Source organism: Vipera berus (genome assembly GCF_964194415.1).
Source record: "Vipera berus genome assembly, chromosome: 1".
Taxonomy (NCBI): domain Eukaryota; kingdom Metazoa; phylum Chordata; class Lepidosauria; order Squamata; family Viperidae; genus Vipera; species Vipera berus.
The window spans coordinates 77,379,823-77,396,549 of record NC_138202.1 but is presented as its reverse complement, the minus strand read 5'-3'; the positions used below and the strand labels follow the sequence as shown (position 1 = coordinate 77,396,549).

The window sequence follows — 16,727 nt, the reverse complement described above, 5'->3', positions numbered from 1 at the left end:
ACATCAAAAATGTAGATTTTTTTTTAAGAAAAAGGATCTGTGGTTCTTACAGTTGTCTCTCAAAAGGTTTAAGGCAATTTAGTTATATCTTTTAATTATTGGTTTCTTCTCCTGTTCCCCTTAAAGCATTGCAGAAGCTTTCTTAGTTCCTTGGTGTGGGATAAAGTTGTGCCAGTAAAATACAAAATGGAATCGCAAGAGATCACCTGAGCTGGGGCTTCTTGGCAGGTGGCATTATATGAACAGGAAAGAAGGGACACCGAAGCCTTCTCGCTGTAGCAAGCAGGAAAATAAAGGAGCAGGCATTCATAATATGCTTTCCACTTGGTTTAGCTAGTGACACATTAGTCTGAATGGAGCTTTGATCTGATTGAAAATTACCTTTGGCCACTAAGAGAATCCAGTAAGTTACCATGAGCTGAAGGCTTAAGGATTTGTTCTGTGAGACAATGGGGCATTACGCTGACAAAAGTACACAAGAAATTCTTGGTTTTCTCCCTAACATTTGCTGATCTAGTTGCAAGGGAAAGAAATCAGATGTAGCCAACTGAAAAATATGGGATATGTTGCTTCCAAATCATAATAAAATACAGTATAGAACTTATATCTACTGTAGTTAAATTTTTATGTTAACAGTTGGGGATTTTTGAACCATTCTCTACATTTCTACTTCACGGATGATTTTGAAAAGTATTTAAAGCTTTATTTTTTTTTCCACCTGGGAAGTGAAAAGAGTGATAAACAGGCCAGTAGCAATAACAGAAAGCAGATAATCCCTGCTTTTAAACATGCAGCAGAAAGTCATAGCACAAAAGATGAAAAGGATTCAAAAAGAGAAAGAAGAAATAATCACTTCTTGAAGTCTGGTGGGATGGAAGTATTTCATGACTCCCGGGATACTCAGGGATTGCTGGTTTCTTTCTCTTTCAACAGAAATCATGATGTAGCGCATGCGTGTTTTGAGATAGAAAAGTGAGGTAAATGTATAAACAACATTAGTTAGTTAGCCAAAGTCAGGTGCAGCTATATAACTATGAAATGTATTTGATTTCTATTTCATCTTTCTTCCAAGAGCAGCCCTCAGGGAGGTTTTCATTTTATCCCACAACAACAATTGTGTGAAGTAAGCTGAGCTGAGAGTTAACCACTATATCTCCTTGGCTCTTAAGAGCATGTGCTGGATCCTTTGAGACCAGGCGTGGGTTTTGCGGCTTTCAGCAGATTTTATTTATTTGATTTTTCTCACATATATGACTGTAGCTGGCACCTTTTTCTTTTACAAAAAAAGCACTGTGTGTATATGTGTGTGTATGTATGTATGTATGTGTGTGTATATATATATATATATATATATATATATATATATATATATATATATATATATATATATATATATATATATGTGTGTGTGTGTGTGTGTGTGTATGTGTATGTATATGCATATGTATGTATATATATATATATATATATATATATATATATATATATATATATATATATATATATATATATATATATATATACTGTATGTGTATATATTACTGTATATATATATATATATATACATACATATACACATACACATACACATACACATATATATATATATATATATTGTGCCAGGCTCAGGCACAAAATCAAGTTTTCAAGGCCTTATGGAAGCCCAGCAGAGACAGGATGATGTTCAAAAGGGTAAGTGCCATGGCAGAAAAGACACTTCTTCTAGGTCTCGCTAGCCAACATTCCTTAGCCGACAGTATCTTGACCATGTCCCTCCTACCAGATTGGATAGGATGGGGAAAAGTAACTGCAGAAAGCCTATGAAGATTCTCAGTCATCCAGGTCATGGTTGTCGCAAAGGCGCTTTTTCAAAAGGCAACTGGACTTTGTTTTTTCCTTGAAGACATTTGGCTTCTCATTCAAGAAGCTTCTTCAGTTCTCATTGAACTGAACTGAAGAAGCTTCTTGGATGAGAAGTGAAACTTGTTCAAGGAAAAAAACAAAATCCAGTTGCCTTTTGAAAAAGCGCCTTTGGGATAACTGCGGAAAGATGGTCCCAAAAGTAACTGGATCCCAAGCCATAGAGGGCTTTAAATTGACAACCACACCTTGAAATTGCTTTGTTTACCATAGTATTGTGAAGGAATGTAGAAGGGAGGTGGATCCCTTGGGGGGGTGTATTCCAGAAGAGTAAGAAGCAGCTCAGTTCATATATTTTGTGTGAGAGAAAGAGGGTGAAAATAGACCACCACCACCACTACTCTAAATATTTTACAGAGTATATTGTAGATGCAGGTAGTGGAGTATTCAATCTGGCAAGGTTTTGTCTATAGGTGTGAAACAATAAAGAACTCAGCTTGGAAGAATTGCCACGTGCCATTCTTGGTTTGGGGCCTGACATCTACCGAGAGAGAGAGAGAGAGAGAGAGACAGACAGACAGACAGACAGACAGACATATATTTTCCTCTAAAGAATTTGAGCATTGTAGATAGGGCTCACTCTTACTTCATCCTCAAGACGCTCTGAGGTAGCTTGGACTAAAAGAAAATGGCTCATCCAAAGCCATCTAGTGAGCTCTAGTATTGGAGCACTGGATCCCAAGAGGACCTTCTAAATTACTACCTCACCTCTGGGGTGTCAGCAATCCACCCTTCAACCAGTTATAATGGCGGTCTATCTATCAAAAAAGCAGATGAAAACAAAACCATCAAAGTTTTTAAAACACTTAGCAACAAAAGAAAAACACCATCAAGGTGTAACCAAAGATAAAAATTAGATGTGATTTAAAAACAAAATTCCCTTGTCACTTTCTTAACTTCTCCATTTTGGGGGAGAGTCTTTTAGCCTCAGAAACCTTACATCCTACATCAGTGACTGGGTGCCCAAACTGCAACCCAAAACCCACTTATGTATCGTCAGGTGCCTGGTGGGCGTAGCCTATTGGGTGGGCGTGGCCCATTGGGTGGGTGTGGCCCATTGGGTGGGCGTGGCTGTGGTGGTAACAGCAGAATGGGTGGGACTAAAAAGTTCAATCAATCAATTCCAACTTTGCAAGATTTTTTTCCCCCCGCAAGAAGTAGAAATTGATTGATTGATTGAACTTTTTTACTTTTTTTTTTATTAAAAAGTTTTACAATACATTTTATTTTTAACCAACCAAAAAAAAAGAAAAAAAACCCTCCCAACCCCCTCCCCCCCACCCTCTTCCCCCTCCCCAACCCTCCCCAACACCTCCCTCCCTTTCCCCTCCCCCCCCCCCCGCTTCCCAGAGCAAAATACAGGGTATAAAAATACAAACAATCATAATCTAACTTACACAAACAATCCTAAACTATTTAAACTACCGAACTTTAACTTATATAAGAAAACTCCAAACATATATATATATATCATATCAATAATTATACAAATACAAAATAATACTTTCCAATCTAATACCAAAACACAGGGTATAAAAATACAAACAATCATGATCTAACTTACGCAAACAATCCTAAACTATTCAAACTATCAGACTTTAACTCATATAGGTAAATTCCAAACATACATATATATATCATATCAATGATTATTCAAATACAAAATAATACCTTCCAATCTGATACCCAATAAAAACAATCTCAAATAAACCAATTTATATCAATTGTCTAAAACTATTCCTCATTCCAACTAAGCTTTAAATTCACATTATCCTAATGTGTTATACAACTTAAAATACCATAGATTACTTTCCAAACTTAAGAAATTTTTATATAATCACATCATTCTTATATTCTTATATTCTATTACCTATTCCAATATTACCCATAAAAATATTACAAATTAACTTCAATCACAAAAAAACCAATTTATATCAATTTTATAAAACTATTCTTCTATCCAACTAAAAGCTTAAAATTTTTCATCCAAATAACAAATCATAACCTACAGAATATCAATAAACACTACTACAAATCTTCCCAATTAACTTTCCATAATCATCTTAGAACTAAAGCAACACGAAATATTACATAATTATTTTATAAGGGTAAAAAATATATCCCCAAATATTTAGTCCTTCTAGCAATTCCAATTCCCATAATCCTTATTACATTATTGTCTCTTACAGTTATGTGACTAAATCTTCAGGCTTGATTCATTCGTTCAGAAGTAACACGCCTCTTCCAATTTCTGGCCTTCTCCAGTGATAATGAAATTTGACCCACTCCTGTATCTTTCACATCTGCCTGCGTTAACCCTTCAGCAACTTGCAGGTTCTCTCTGGAATGTTGAGACTCTCTCTCATCTTTTTTCTTTGTAGATTCCAAAGATGGTATGGGGACTGCTTTTAAAACATTACTGTAGAAATCACGTGCCTGAATCTCCGTGGTAAAACAGTACCTTGTACCTTCATAGGTCACCACCATACCCACTGGTATTTGCCATCTAAACTTAATATCACGTCGTCTCAATTCTTGTGTCAAAAAAGCAAATTCCTTCCTTTTCCTTAAAATCTTTGCAGGGATCTCTTTTAAAATCAGAACTTTTTGCTCAGCAATTACAAAATCAATGTTGTAGGAGGCCTGGATAACTTCATTTCTAATCATTCTCTTTGTAAAATAAACCACCACATCTCTAGGTAGTTTCCTTTGTCTTGCGATCCACGAATTAACACGGAAGATTTTATCTATATCTTGCATTATTTCATCTGCTGGTCGCTTCAACACCCCTTCCAAAGCCTCAGAAACCATTTTCTCCAAATTTTCCTTAGGATTTTCTATTAGGCCTCTGATTCTTAAAGCAAACTCCATCTGAGAATATTGTATCGAAATCAAATCATAATTCATTTTCTCTATTACATTTTCAGTTTCTATCATTTTGGCTTCCAATCTAATATCATTTTGAGCAAGATCTTCCACTCTGTCATCCAAAATATCAATACTTTTAACCATGCCCTCTATTGCAGATGTGATGTCTGCTCTCATTTCTTTTAATTTCTCTGTAAACTTCTCCTCCAACTTTTTCTCCATTATCTCAACAAATTGCTGCATTTGCTTTTCCATAGTCTCGTGCAAAAGACTCTGCAAATCTTTTGCTGTAAAAGCTAATACAGATTCAGATGCAGAGGACAATGAAGTTTTCACTGAAGACTGCTGCCTCAGGGCAGGAACTTTAGAAGATATAGCCGCCATTTTCACCCTCTATTGTTAACTACACACTTTCACATGCAGATTCAGCAAAGTCCATTGAGTTAAAGATCAAAGCATCATCTTCACCAAAATCTCCTGCATCGCTCTGCCTGCGTCCTTGTTCTCAAAAGCTCTTCCTTGCTAGCAGGGATGGTTGCGAACACCCTGTTCTGCTCCAAAAAACCCGGAGCAGAGGCGCCTCGCAGTCCGGAGCATGCCCAGGCTTCGGGGGGGGGCCTCAATCCTTCCGCCGCCAAAACTATAACTTCTGGCAGCCCCGGAGAGCGCTACCCCTACCTGGATGCTCACCCCCTCCTCTTCTCCCGAGGTGGGGGCTTCCGAGCCGCCGAACAGCTGATCAGCGCTGTTTTCGGCGGCTCTACGGAGCTGCGAGGCTGACAGCTAAGAAATGGCTGCCTCCAGCGTCGCCTTGCCATCCGGAAGCCCGAACTTTTTTACTTTTATGCAGAGGCCTAAAGCGAAAAGGTTTTATAAAACCCAGCTGAAGGCCTAGGACTGGGGTGATGGCGCGCGTGCCCACAGAGAGGGTTCTGCGTGCCACCTGTGGCACCCGTGCCATAGGTTCGCCACCATGTCCCTACATCATCCTCAAGCTCTGCCTGTGTATCCCCTTCCAATCCAGCTGTAGGCAGGCAGGTAGACAGGCGAGATTTGGCCACACAGGCGTCAAGCGGATGCAGAAATTTTTCCTCTGCATACCTTGGGGATATGGTGCTGGGGGAGGGCTGACAGTGTGTTGCTGGGTTGAAAGCAGCCCTCCAACCTGAAACCAGACTGAGATTTAAAGGTATGGTTCTTTGACTAGAAGATCATCAGGAATGCAATGCAAATTAAAAGCATCTTAAACAGCTTCATTAGAAATGCCACATTTTCTGCCACATACAGAACGATCAGCATCAATTTCATTTTTCTTAATTTTGTTCATCATAGCTAGATTTAATTCTTTATGCCCAAAGTCACCTAAGTGAAAGCTTCTGAGGTCTGGACCTTTAACCATCATGTGGGCTGCTCACTTTTGTATGAACTGTCCAGACCAAATGCAGAATATAAAGAGGCAAAATGCAATCACAGCATAAATGTAACTTATTCTTAAACCCAGCTTGTTGAAATAACCAAAATTCATCAAAAGCCCAGCCCTTTTTTTAGCATTAACAAAATAGCTAACACAAAGATTATGATAAAGCATGTTCAATCTTTTATCCAAGGCTGGATTTTTAATACTTTATTTTAAAAAATGTAAATGTGGAAATACTTTTGATCTGAACCTAAATGTGACTTCAATATTCTATTTTTACTAAGGTGCAGATTTACTTTTATGTAACTATTTAACTTTACTGGAGGCAGCTACTAATTCTGGTTTTAAAGGATGAGGATAATGTCTGTAGATCCAAGCCATAGGAAGCAGCAGTAGTACTTTTTTTTCTTCAAATTGGCAACAGTAGAGTATGGCTTACCCTACAGCCAATGCCACTTCTGATGCTAGGCCAATGCCAGTGTGTCAAAGGGTTGGAATTGGTGCCAGGATACAGCTCATGAGTTAGTTATAGGTCATGCAACCTAATTCTGGCACAGTGAAAATTGCACAGTGGTTCTATATTAAGACCGATTTAAACTGAAGTCAACATATGGATTGTTCAAGAAACCTGCTTACCTTTCCCCTTGCTATAAATTTATAGGGCAAAGAGTTGCTTTTCTTGATATGGGCAGCCATATACATGTGATAAAGAAATAAAACAAAATTGATCTTCACCTGCATGCACCCTCTTGTGTTTTTGTTTCTTTTGGTTTGCCTGCATCATTATATGATGGAATTGATTCTTCTGGTGGCATATGCTTTCTAAAACAAAATTTGTACTTAGTCAATCTGCCATGGTAACAAGCTGGTATCTAGAACAAGCTGGTTTATATCTTTCTTGAACAATATGAAGAAAATACATATCTGACTCACTGAATATGGGAGTTTTTAATCTATGATACAGTCTGATAGTTTCTGATGTGTCCCTCCTTCCTTGAAAAGACCAAAACACCTCCTCACCAGCAATCAACACTCAGATGAGCAGAGATTAACACCAACAATCAAGAAGCAAATAATATGCCAATCAAGGAGTTACCAACTCAGACAAACAAGCTAACAGTAAACAACAGCTCAGTCAAGGAATCACCAAGACCTGTTCCGCCAACACTAACAGAGCAAGCCACTAGTATATAAATGAGAGCAAACCCCACTCTCTACTAGCACTTAAGATGTTACCTAGTTTGGTAATGAAATGTCTGCAAGAAAACAACCAAGCTCAGAGACCAACAAGGACTCTGCCGGTTATAAGGATTGCAAATAAATAAAAAGAATAATGATAAAATATGTTTCTGTCTGTTGATGAGTGTTATTTTTAACAGCATATAGATCAAATTGGGTATTGATCGTTGATAAGGCTTCTTACAGTATTATGTCAAGAACAGATTTAAAGATGGGTGACTTAGTTGCTCTTAAAGAGGCTGCATTCTACGGCTGTTCATATTTCAAAAGCATCTCTCTGATGTTTTATAAGACAAGGAATCTTTTTTCAAGTCTTCCGTACCAGCCCAAGAAGAAAAATGTGTCTGTTTGAAGAGCTGCACGAACTTCTGATGCGGAAGCCGGAAAATATCTATCTAATCTAATGAATAGCAGAAGTGCTGTCCTCCCACAGTATGAGATCCCAAACACTTCTTCAGGGTAATTTCTGATGTGTGCAGGGTCCACTTTCCTTTCAATAGGATTTTGCTTGCATCCTGCAAATTTAATTTGCTTTTATCCACAAACTCAGGAAACTTAAAGAGGAAGTAGCTTTACTATTTTTCCAGCTACTGCTTGACTGATGAGGCAAGAGATGCTTGCTGGTGTTCTATAACAGTGATTATAAGTTGCTGTCATTAATCATAAACCATATTATCAGTCTCGATGACCACCAGCCCAGTCTCTGCATGAAGCAAACATGTCTATTTGGAGAGTTAATGAAACTGCTGTTAGAAACAGACAGTGACTCAAGCCATCTGGTCACTGAATAGATTAAGCAGCAGTGTTGGGTGCCAGTAGAGTTGGGATGCATTCACGCTCATCAAAACTAAATATGGAATGCTTGTTCTTGTGAAGGAGGTGTCTTAGCAACTGTTGTGGCCTGGGCTCTGGCAAGGTCTCATATCAATTTTGGAACTAAGGAGGATTCCTTGGGTTGAAGGATGCTGGTAACACTTCATGTGTTCCTTTATGTTGCAGGCTAGAGAATGCTGGCTCAAGTGAGGCTCGCTCTGCCTACCTGACCTTTGCCACCATCATGCTGTGTCCTTGGCGTGTGAAGCTGAAGCTGCTGCTTGCCACAGTGACTCTGGTTTTCCTCATCTCATGGCTTTATCTCTTTATGGGTAATCTGGAGTTGGAATGGGAGAAGGTGGTTCCTAAAAATGGGCCCAGGTGCATGAGTGGATTATGGCGAGCATAGACATAGTAGCATTTGAAATCTTTGGACAAAGTCTGCCCCGTTTTCTTATGCATTGACTGGGACTTACAGGATTTAAAGTCTGAAAACTGGAAGATGTCAGGCTAGAGAAGGTTTCTATATTTTTAACATGTGATATGGATTATGGGTTTCCTTGAACATTCAGCTTGATATTCTCTCCCCCCCCCCGCCTCTTTTGTAATAATCACCATTTTTGTGTAAGCATTGAAGTATTTAAAACATAACAAAAGGAGACAGCTTATAGGGAATGGTAAACTAGTAAATTACAAAGCAGTGGAAAAAAAGAATATTTTAAAAGATACCAAATTTTAACTTATCTATATGAATTAAATAAATTATTTGATCCTGCTGTGATTTGCATTTAACCTTCTTATCCTGGTTTCATGGCACGACATGGCGGCTCGGTGGTGGGAGATGTAGTGCTTCCCATTCTCCTACTTACACTTTTGGGGATTTCTTCTATAGATGGATGTTCCCTTATGCTGCCCCCTTGCTTTGGGGAACAGTCAAGTCAGTACCTTGACCGTGAAGCCTTGGCATCCCAGGTGCGAAAAATGGAAGAGGAAAACCAACTGTTGAAGCTGCAGCTCAGCCACTCTCAGGCACAGGAGGAGACCCTGGGTAGCATGGACTTCAGCCAGCAGGGATTACAGTTCATCAAAGAGCAGGAAGGAAGGAACAACTATAGTGGTTGTCCTAAACAGAGGATGGTTCAGAAGTGTGAGGTAACGATGAGAACTCATTATCAAATCCATATTGTGGACTGCTTGTTCATGAACAAAGAAGTCTGCCCAAATTAGGGAAGGTTTAGTAGTCACAAGAAAAGGCATACTGTGGTCCAATCTCCTTGATTAATTCTGTTCCCTAAACTATTGAACATACTCCTAGTGTTCCCTTTCTGGCCCCTTTTTGCTTAAAAGTACAGTGATATGTACTTTGCAGAAGTATTTGTGCTCTAATTCACGAGAGCAAGAAGTTGGCAGCCTTCTAGTAACATGGGATAATTGTTAACTTTGAGGAATGCGAGGGTCACGGTATTCAAAGCAAAGAGGCAAATGGAGAGGGTCACATCACGCCCTTGGGTAGGGTGAGGACTCCCTGTTAATCTCTCCCTTGTTTTTGGGTGGGTAACTTTTTTAAAACAATACACAAAATCTATTTTAATGCCAGTGTTGGGATGTGTTTCTGGATTCAAAGTGACCCCCCCCCCCCCGCAAATGATTCCAGTTTTCAACAGTTGGATCTGGAGGAGGCTTCATGGGGCCACAAAATAAGTGCAGGCAAAGAAAAAGTATTAACAGAATAACAGAGTTGGAAGCGACTTTAGACGTCTCTAATCCAACCCCTTATTAGTTTGCACCCGGCTTCCATTTGTGTCTGAACTCTGTTTGGTTTTTTAAGGGTTTATTATTGACGGGGGGGGAAAATACACAGGAGCCTATAGAACAGGGGTGTCAAACTGCCAGCCCGCGGGCCGAATGCATCATGCCGAAACCGCGCCCACCCCATTGCCGGCAATGGGAAAAAGTCTCGATACGTCGTGCGATGTCACGTGGCATTGCGAGTTTGACATGCCTGCTATAGAATGATGGGTGCAGTAACTTCTGATGGCTTGATTTGTAAAGGAGAAGAAAGTGGAAAATAAGTTTGATGGCTTGATGGCTTTTTGTGTGTCTGAACAGCTCCTCCATGTTGCCATTGTTTGTGCTGGATACAATGCAAGCCGGGATGTAGTTACCTTGGTGAAATCGATCCTCTTCCACAGGTAACCTGAGCGTGACGGGGCAAGTGTTGTTTTTTTATTTTAATTCCATTTAATTCCATTTTAATTCCATTCTATGTTATTATGTCGTTCAGTAGCTGTTGACGTTTTTGGCTCTTTCAGTCTTTAGAATTTGGGGGGGGGGATTCAAATGTGGTGCTGTTCTCCACCTTGGTTTCCAAGCTGCAATTCTGGATATAGGAGAAAGGATGAAAAGCAGGGGAAATTTGGATTTAATCTTCAACTGTTTACGCAGTCTACTCTGCCCTACCTTGCTTTACCCAGGAGAGTAGATGGGACTATAGTGAGTCTCGGGTTTGTAAACTATCATGCTATCATTCAGTGATGATGAAAAATATTTGGAGAGTGGGATAGGACTGTTTTCTTACATGTTTTGCTCCTGTTTCTTGTGAGCATGAACTTTATTCCCCTTTGATAGGAAGAATCCTCTCCACTTCCATCTCATCACAGACTCAGTGGCCCGACAGATACTACAGACGGTCTTCCAGACCTGGATGGTGCCCTCAGTTCAAGTTAGCTTTTACAGTGCTGATGACTTGAAGGTAGGAGAAAGAAATCCATACGTGAGTTGCCCCTGCCTCCACCCAATCTCCTCTCCTTTTGAATGTCCCCCCCCCTCTCTCTCTTTAATGCTTATCCCATTTGCTCTTCTTTCTGTCGTTTTTTGAGGGCTGGGTGGGAATCTGGGTCACTATTTGGATGGATTGAACTTACTTAAGTTTCTCCACTAACCAAATCAATAGTATCATTGAGGTGACATCTGACCATAGAATAGACACTTTCCCCTTCCTCAAAAAGTAAATCTTATGTTTCATGGCTAAAACCCTGTGGGAATGCACTGTAGCCCTTCTCCCTGCAGATTTGTCCAAACAGCAATCTAAACAGGGGCGTGCATGCTTTGGTGCCCAAACCAAGATTGTGCTCTTAAATCTCCTTGCCCCACCCAGAGAGCGATCCAGCCGTAGGTGTGCATGCCATAATCCCCACGGGGCTGGAATTTTGCTAATTATGCTGGAGCCCTGTCAAATTTGGCTCTTTCTCTGCCTGGACCCTGAATGCACAAGCCTCTTAACATTTCTAGCCAGTGTCACATTGGACAACCTCTGACCAAAGGGCGTGGTTGGAAGTCTGGATAAGCTGGCATTCATCAGTTGCAGGGGGAAGGTTGTTTCTTTGTCAGTGCAGAAAAGTTACATTGTTGCAGCGAAAATCATTCCCATTATTGCAAGAGAGTTGGATCTTGGATCCAAATGATAATGAATTGTCTTCAAGAATGGGTATATAACGAATAAATGTCAAGGCTGCAGCAGTCAGCCATTCAGGATATAAAGTTGAAATAATTCATATACATAGAATACCATTCCGCAGTTCAGAACTTCTAAGAAGATTAATCTCCTTGGCAAACTAAAACAAGGGCAGAAAATTAAAATGCTGGCTTGAAAGAGTTCAATTCAGGAGAGCTATGAAGTTGCCCAGAGGCATGACGTGATATTTGATACCCATAGGTGACCCTAAATGTTCTGCTTTAATTTCTTAGCCCCTGCCGTATACGTGTTGTTCTTCATAATCAAACAGAACTAGAAACACGGATTCACAAGGAGCTAGGGGCTACGCTAAAGTTAAGGGATTTAGGGACATGGATAATTTTATTCTGGCACTACCAAAGGGGCTGCTTTATTGATGGTATTACAGTAACTTACAGTAGTTTATTTAGTGACCATTCAAAGTTAAAAAGGCAGTGAAAAAAGCGACTTATGACTTTTTCACACTTAACAACCGTTGCAGCATACCCATGGTCACATGATCAAAACTCAGACACTTGGCAGCTGACTCATATATTTACGAAGGTTGCAGTGTCCAAGAGTCTCGTGATCCCCTTTTGCAACATTTCGACAAGCAAAGTCAATGGGGAAAACCAGATTCACTTTACAACCGTGTTAGTAATTTAACAACTTCAGCGATTCACTTAACAACCGTGGCAAGAACGGTCACAGCTTGGGGCAAAACTCACTCAACAACTGTCTCCCTTAGCAACAGAAATTTTGGGTTCAATTCTGGTCGTAAGTTGAGGACTGCCTGTAGGATCTTCTCCACTGTAAAATAAAAAACCAAAGCGGCATCCTCTGCCTCCTTTACCGTTTACCAACAACTGACAAAAGATAATTGCATGACCGACTCAGGAAGATGCTAAAGCAGATTCTTTTTAGCATAGTTTTGTCTTGATAGTTGGGAAAACAGTTGCGTAACAGGAATTGGTAGCTTTTATTTATTTATTTTTTGTAATATATTTTATTGATATTTTTTTAAAAAAACCATAAATCACTTAATAATTGGTGAACAGTGTGTTGTCTGGGTTACATTTGTAAAACAATCATTAACAATTGATTTCTATAATCCATAATCCACATAATGGTTTTAGTTGATTTCCTCTTTTTCCCAAAATATCCTTTTTTGCAAACATGGAGTTAATACAATTCTTATTGTTTTGATAGATAACAATTAAATACATAATTTTTTTCCAATATTCCTAAAAATAATCACATCAATATAATATTTCTTTTCTATCCAATCATTCTGGTTGCCTTATCATAGATCCTGTTACAGTCCTTATTTTAGTTTGTTTCTCCCACCAAATTCTAGGTATTCTTACTGGTTAAGATTTTCTCAAAAAATAATTACGTTAAAAATTTAACTCTTATTTTTCCATATGAACCATCTCACACTTTTACATTTCTTAAGGAACAGATAAAACAATGAAAAAAGAGAAAAGAGAGCAAGAGTAAAGAAACATAAAAAATAACATGCTACTTAAAATATATATCCCTCCTAAGCTAATATATATTTATTTCCTAAATTTCTTCTTTTTAACCATAATTAAAAATGTTTAATCTTTAAACATTCCATTTAATACATCTAGTCATCTAACTCCTATTCAAAACATTTTTATCCATTATAATTTTCTTAAATTCAATCACATTTAAGCATCTAAAACATTTCCTTTATCTAAGTCATTTCAACTTTTTTATATTACTCATATCAAGAAAAAGAACAAAAAAGGGAAAAAAGCATGCTACATTATTTAGGGAATTCATCCCTCTTAGAATGACATATATATTCCAAAAAGTTTCTATTTCTTTAACCATATTCAAACAAATGTTTCTTATTTAAGTATTCTCTCTGGTAAGTCCCATCATCTCTTTTCTTGGTTTCCACTTTAGTGTTTTTCCTTTGCCCAGTATCTTTCTTAACCAATGTATTTTGCTGAATCAAAAAGGTTTTCTATATGTTCATAAATGTTGCTGTAGATATAAAAAGTAAATCAGGTGAAGTGTCTTTGTACGGACGGGGCTTCTGCCTTTCCATGTTTGTTGAGAATCTTTTTATTTTTCTTTCTCTCAGCTTCTCTTATCATTTCCTTTCTCTCCGATGTTCCTGACATCTCTACAAGTCCATTTTATCCAATCTGTTTCCTTGTCCTCAGATTTATTTTATAGTCTTAAGGGATAAGTTGTTTTTTCCAATTCTTGTGAATTTTTTTCCACTAGAATTAAATCATGTTTCCTTGTTTTGTTAAGTTCCATCTTTAAGTCTCTATTCTCAATTCTATATCCATTTATCTGTTTTATCTGCTCCTTCTCTGTTGTTGTTTTCTGGGAATTTTGTTGTTGTAGAGTTAACTTAGAGATTGATTTATATTTCCAAAGTTATTTTGGATTTCTTTGTGGCTTAAAATAATTGTTGTTTGAATTAGTTGCAGTATACTATATATCTCCTCCTATGAAGTATTTATGTTTTCTTGATATATTCTTTCAACATGTCTCTGATCCATGATGGCCAAGAATTTCAGTTTTTCTCTTCCTTTCTTTTCTTTGCAAATAGCTTTAGAGTCACAATTAAATAGATATTTGTAATCCAAATAGTTCAAAATAGAATTTTTTTCTGAAAGTTGTAATTCTCTCTTTGTCTACAGCCCAGATTATTCTCTTTTCTTGTCACAGCTGTTCTTTGTTGTTAAAACTTTGAAGGTCACAAACACAGATTCGCTTTTCCCAGGTTTTGCCAAGTCTTTTTTTTTTTATTGAAAAGTTTTAACATACAATTTTTCCCTTTGCCAAGTCTTATATTAAAGTCATAGCTGTCATAGTCTTCATCCACCACTGGTTGTCAGCAACTATTTGTTTTTCAATTTCCAAAATGAACAATTATCTTTAAAATGAGAGTCTTAACCATTCAAACAATTTTAGATTTATCCAGATTTAAGTCTTAAATTTCAGGTTTTATATTTATTTCACTTCCATATAGTTTGATCCTCCATAAAAAGATTAATTCGCCACTTCCGTTAGTATAAGGGTGGGGCAGAAATCCCCCTCCTTCCCTTTTGGAGGTAGTTTGCTTCTTGGGGATCTTTTCCAGGAAATTAAATGTAGAATAGAAAAGAGAAGATCGAATTCCTCACCCAGTTTCAAGCACGCTGTTCAAAGTTGTGCTGGTTAGTGTTTTGGGACTTCAGTTGCAAGTAGCTTGGGCTGGTCGATGCAATACGGCCAGCCTTTCTCCTGTTGGGTTTGAAGGCTTTCCCCAAGTCGAACGGAATGGCCACTGCCGTTCCAGAATCACTGGAGCACCCTTCTTTCTTCACTGCCTCTCCGGGGTGACTTAGACCCATTTAGGGTCCCTAGGCAGGGCGAAATTAGCTGCAGGCGTGTGGAGAATCTGCAAGCCCGCGACTGGTTGCTACCATGCAAAACCGGAAGTCCCAGGAATTGGTGGCTATTAGTGGAAGGTATTAATACAGATCTCTTGTCCTTTGATGTACTCAAATGATAGACAAGACCTGAATCAATGCACATTTTTAAACTTTGCCACCAGGGAAAATATCTGTGGTCCTCCAAATGTTGCTAAAATTCCTAATATTTTTCACCATAGCTATGCTGGCTGTAGCTTTTGGAAATTGTAATTTAGCAATATTTGGAATGCTATAGGTTCCCCATTCTGACCCCGAGGCCCTTCAGAAATGCTAACAGGATTAGCATTGCAAAACGTGTAGCTCTTCTATATGTTTTTTGTGCGTGTGAAGAAGCATAGGTTGTTTTCTGATGACTATCCCTTAGCACAGGCACTGCTTTAAATTGTTTCCTTGTAGAAGCTGCCACTTGAATGCAGGGTGCAATGGCTTAGTCATATGTAATTTGTCTTAATGGGTTGCTGCTGTTCCACAAGAGACTAATGAGGCCTGCATACACATGACATTAGCCTGCATTCTTTGCAAGCATCTCTACAACTCTCATTTGTGGCTCTGGATCGCAGAGAGTTGCATTCCTGTGTTAAATAGAATTTCATTACTTATGAGCCGTATGATTAGAGGTTGACCTTGCCCCTAGCTTAAGCATGTGATCTTGCCATTTTATTCCTCAGTGCCTTTCTCTTTTCTTGCTACAGCCAGACATTTCCTGGATCCCCAACAAACATTACTCGGGAATCTATGGATTGATGAAGCTGACACTCACTAAAGCTTTGCCTTCTGACCTTTCCAAGGTCATCGTCCTTGATACTGACATCACATTTGCTACTGACATTGCTGAGCTCTGGGCTGTCTTTGGGAAGTTCTCAGGTAAGTCAGGGGTGGGAGGATTTTTTTCAGTTCTTCTCAGAATGGAAGGTGTGGCCCTCCATGATGATGATGAACTATAGCATATATCAATATGCTGGATAGATAGATAGATAGATAGATAGATAGATAGATAGATAGATAGATAATAGATAGATAGATAGATAGATAGATAGATAGATAGATAGATGGATGGATGGATGGATGGATGGATGGATGGATGGATGGATGGATGGATGGATAGATAGATGGATAGATAGATAGATAGATGGATAGATGATAGATAGATAGATAGATAGATAGATAGATAGATAGATAGATAGATAGATAGATAGATAGATGGATGGATGGATGGATGGATGGATGGATGCTCTGTTCAGGATTCCCAACTAGCCAATCTGGTTTATATCATCTGGCTATCTGCTCTGGTGAGTCGTTTAAAATCTACAAGTAGTCCTCGACTTACAACCACAATTGGGACCAGAATTTCCTTCCTAAGTGAGGTTCAATATGTTCAATATCACACAGCCACACTGTTTTAGCAATGGAGTCCCAGCGCTCCTGGTTACCATCATAATTCCAGGCACATGGGCCATTGAATGAGAAGGGGAGAGATCCCAGGTCAGGAGCATGGGGATGCCACAATAGGGAG

The 16,727-nt window shown here is 38.7% G+C and overlaps 1 protein-coding gene across 6 annotated transcripts in view; it reads left to right on the top strand.

Moving 5' to 3' along the window:
* Positions 1-16,727, top strand: part of LARGE2 (LARGE xylosyl- and glucuronyltransferase 2) — a gene marked incomplete at its 3' end in the record, with an annotated part of 49,463 nt that overhangs the window by 24,526 nt on the left and 8,210 nt on the right. For 2 of the 6 annotated variants that reach the window (XM_081329216.1, XM_081329219.1), the window contains exons 2-6: positions 8,444-8,589; positions 9,150-9,409; positions 10,367-10,449; positions 10,886-11,009; positions 15,907-16,078. In XM_081329216.1, the coding sequence (XP_081185342.1) occupies positions 8,502-8,589; positions 9,150-9,409; positions 10,367-10,449; positions 10,886-11,009; positions 15,907-16,078 (727 nt within the window). In that variant the 5' untranslated portion in view covers positions 8,444-8,501. Of the gene's footprint in view, positions 1-8,443; positions 8,590-9,149; positions 9,410-10,366; positions 10,450-10,885; positions 11,010-15,906; positions 16,079-16,727 lie in introns of those variants that run through there. The other 4 variants (XM_081329217.1, XM_081329218.1, XM_081329221.1 and 1 more) reach the window with 3 other exon arrangements.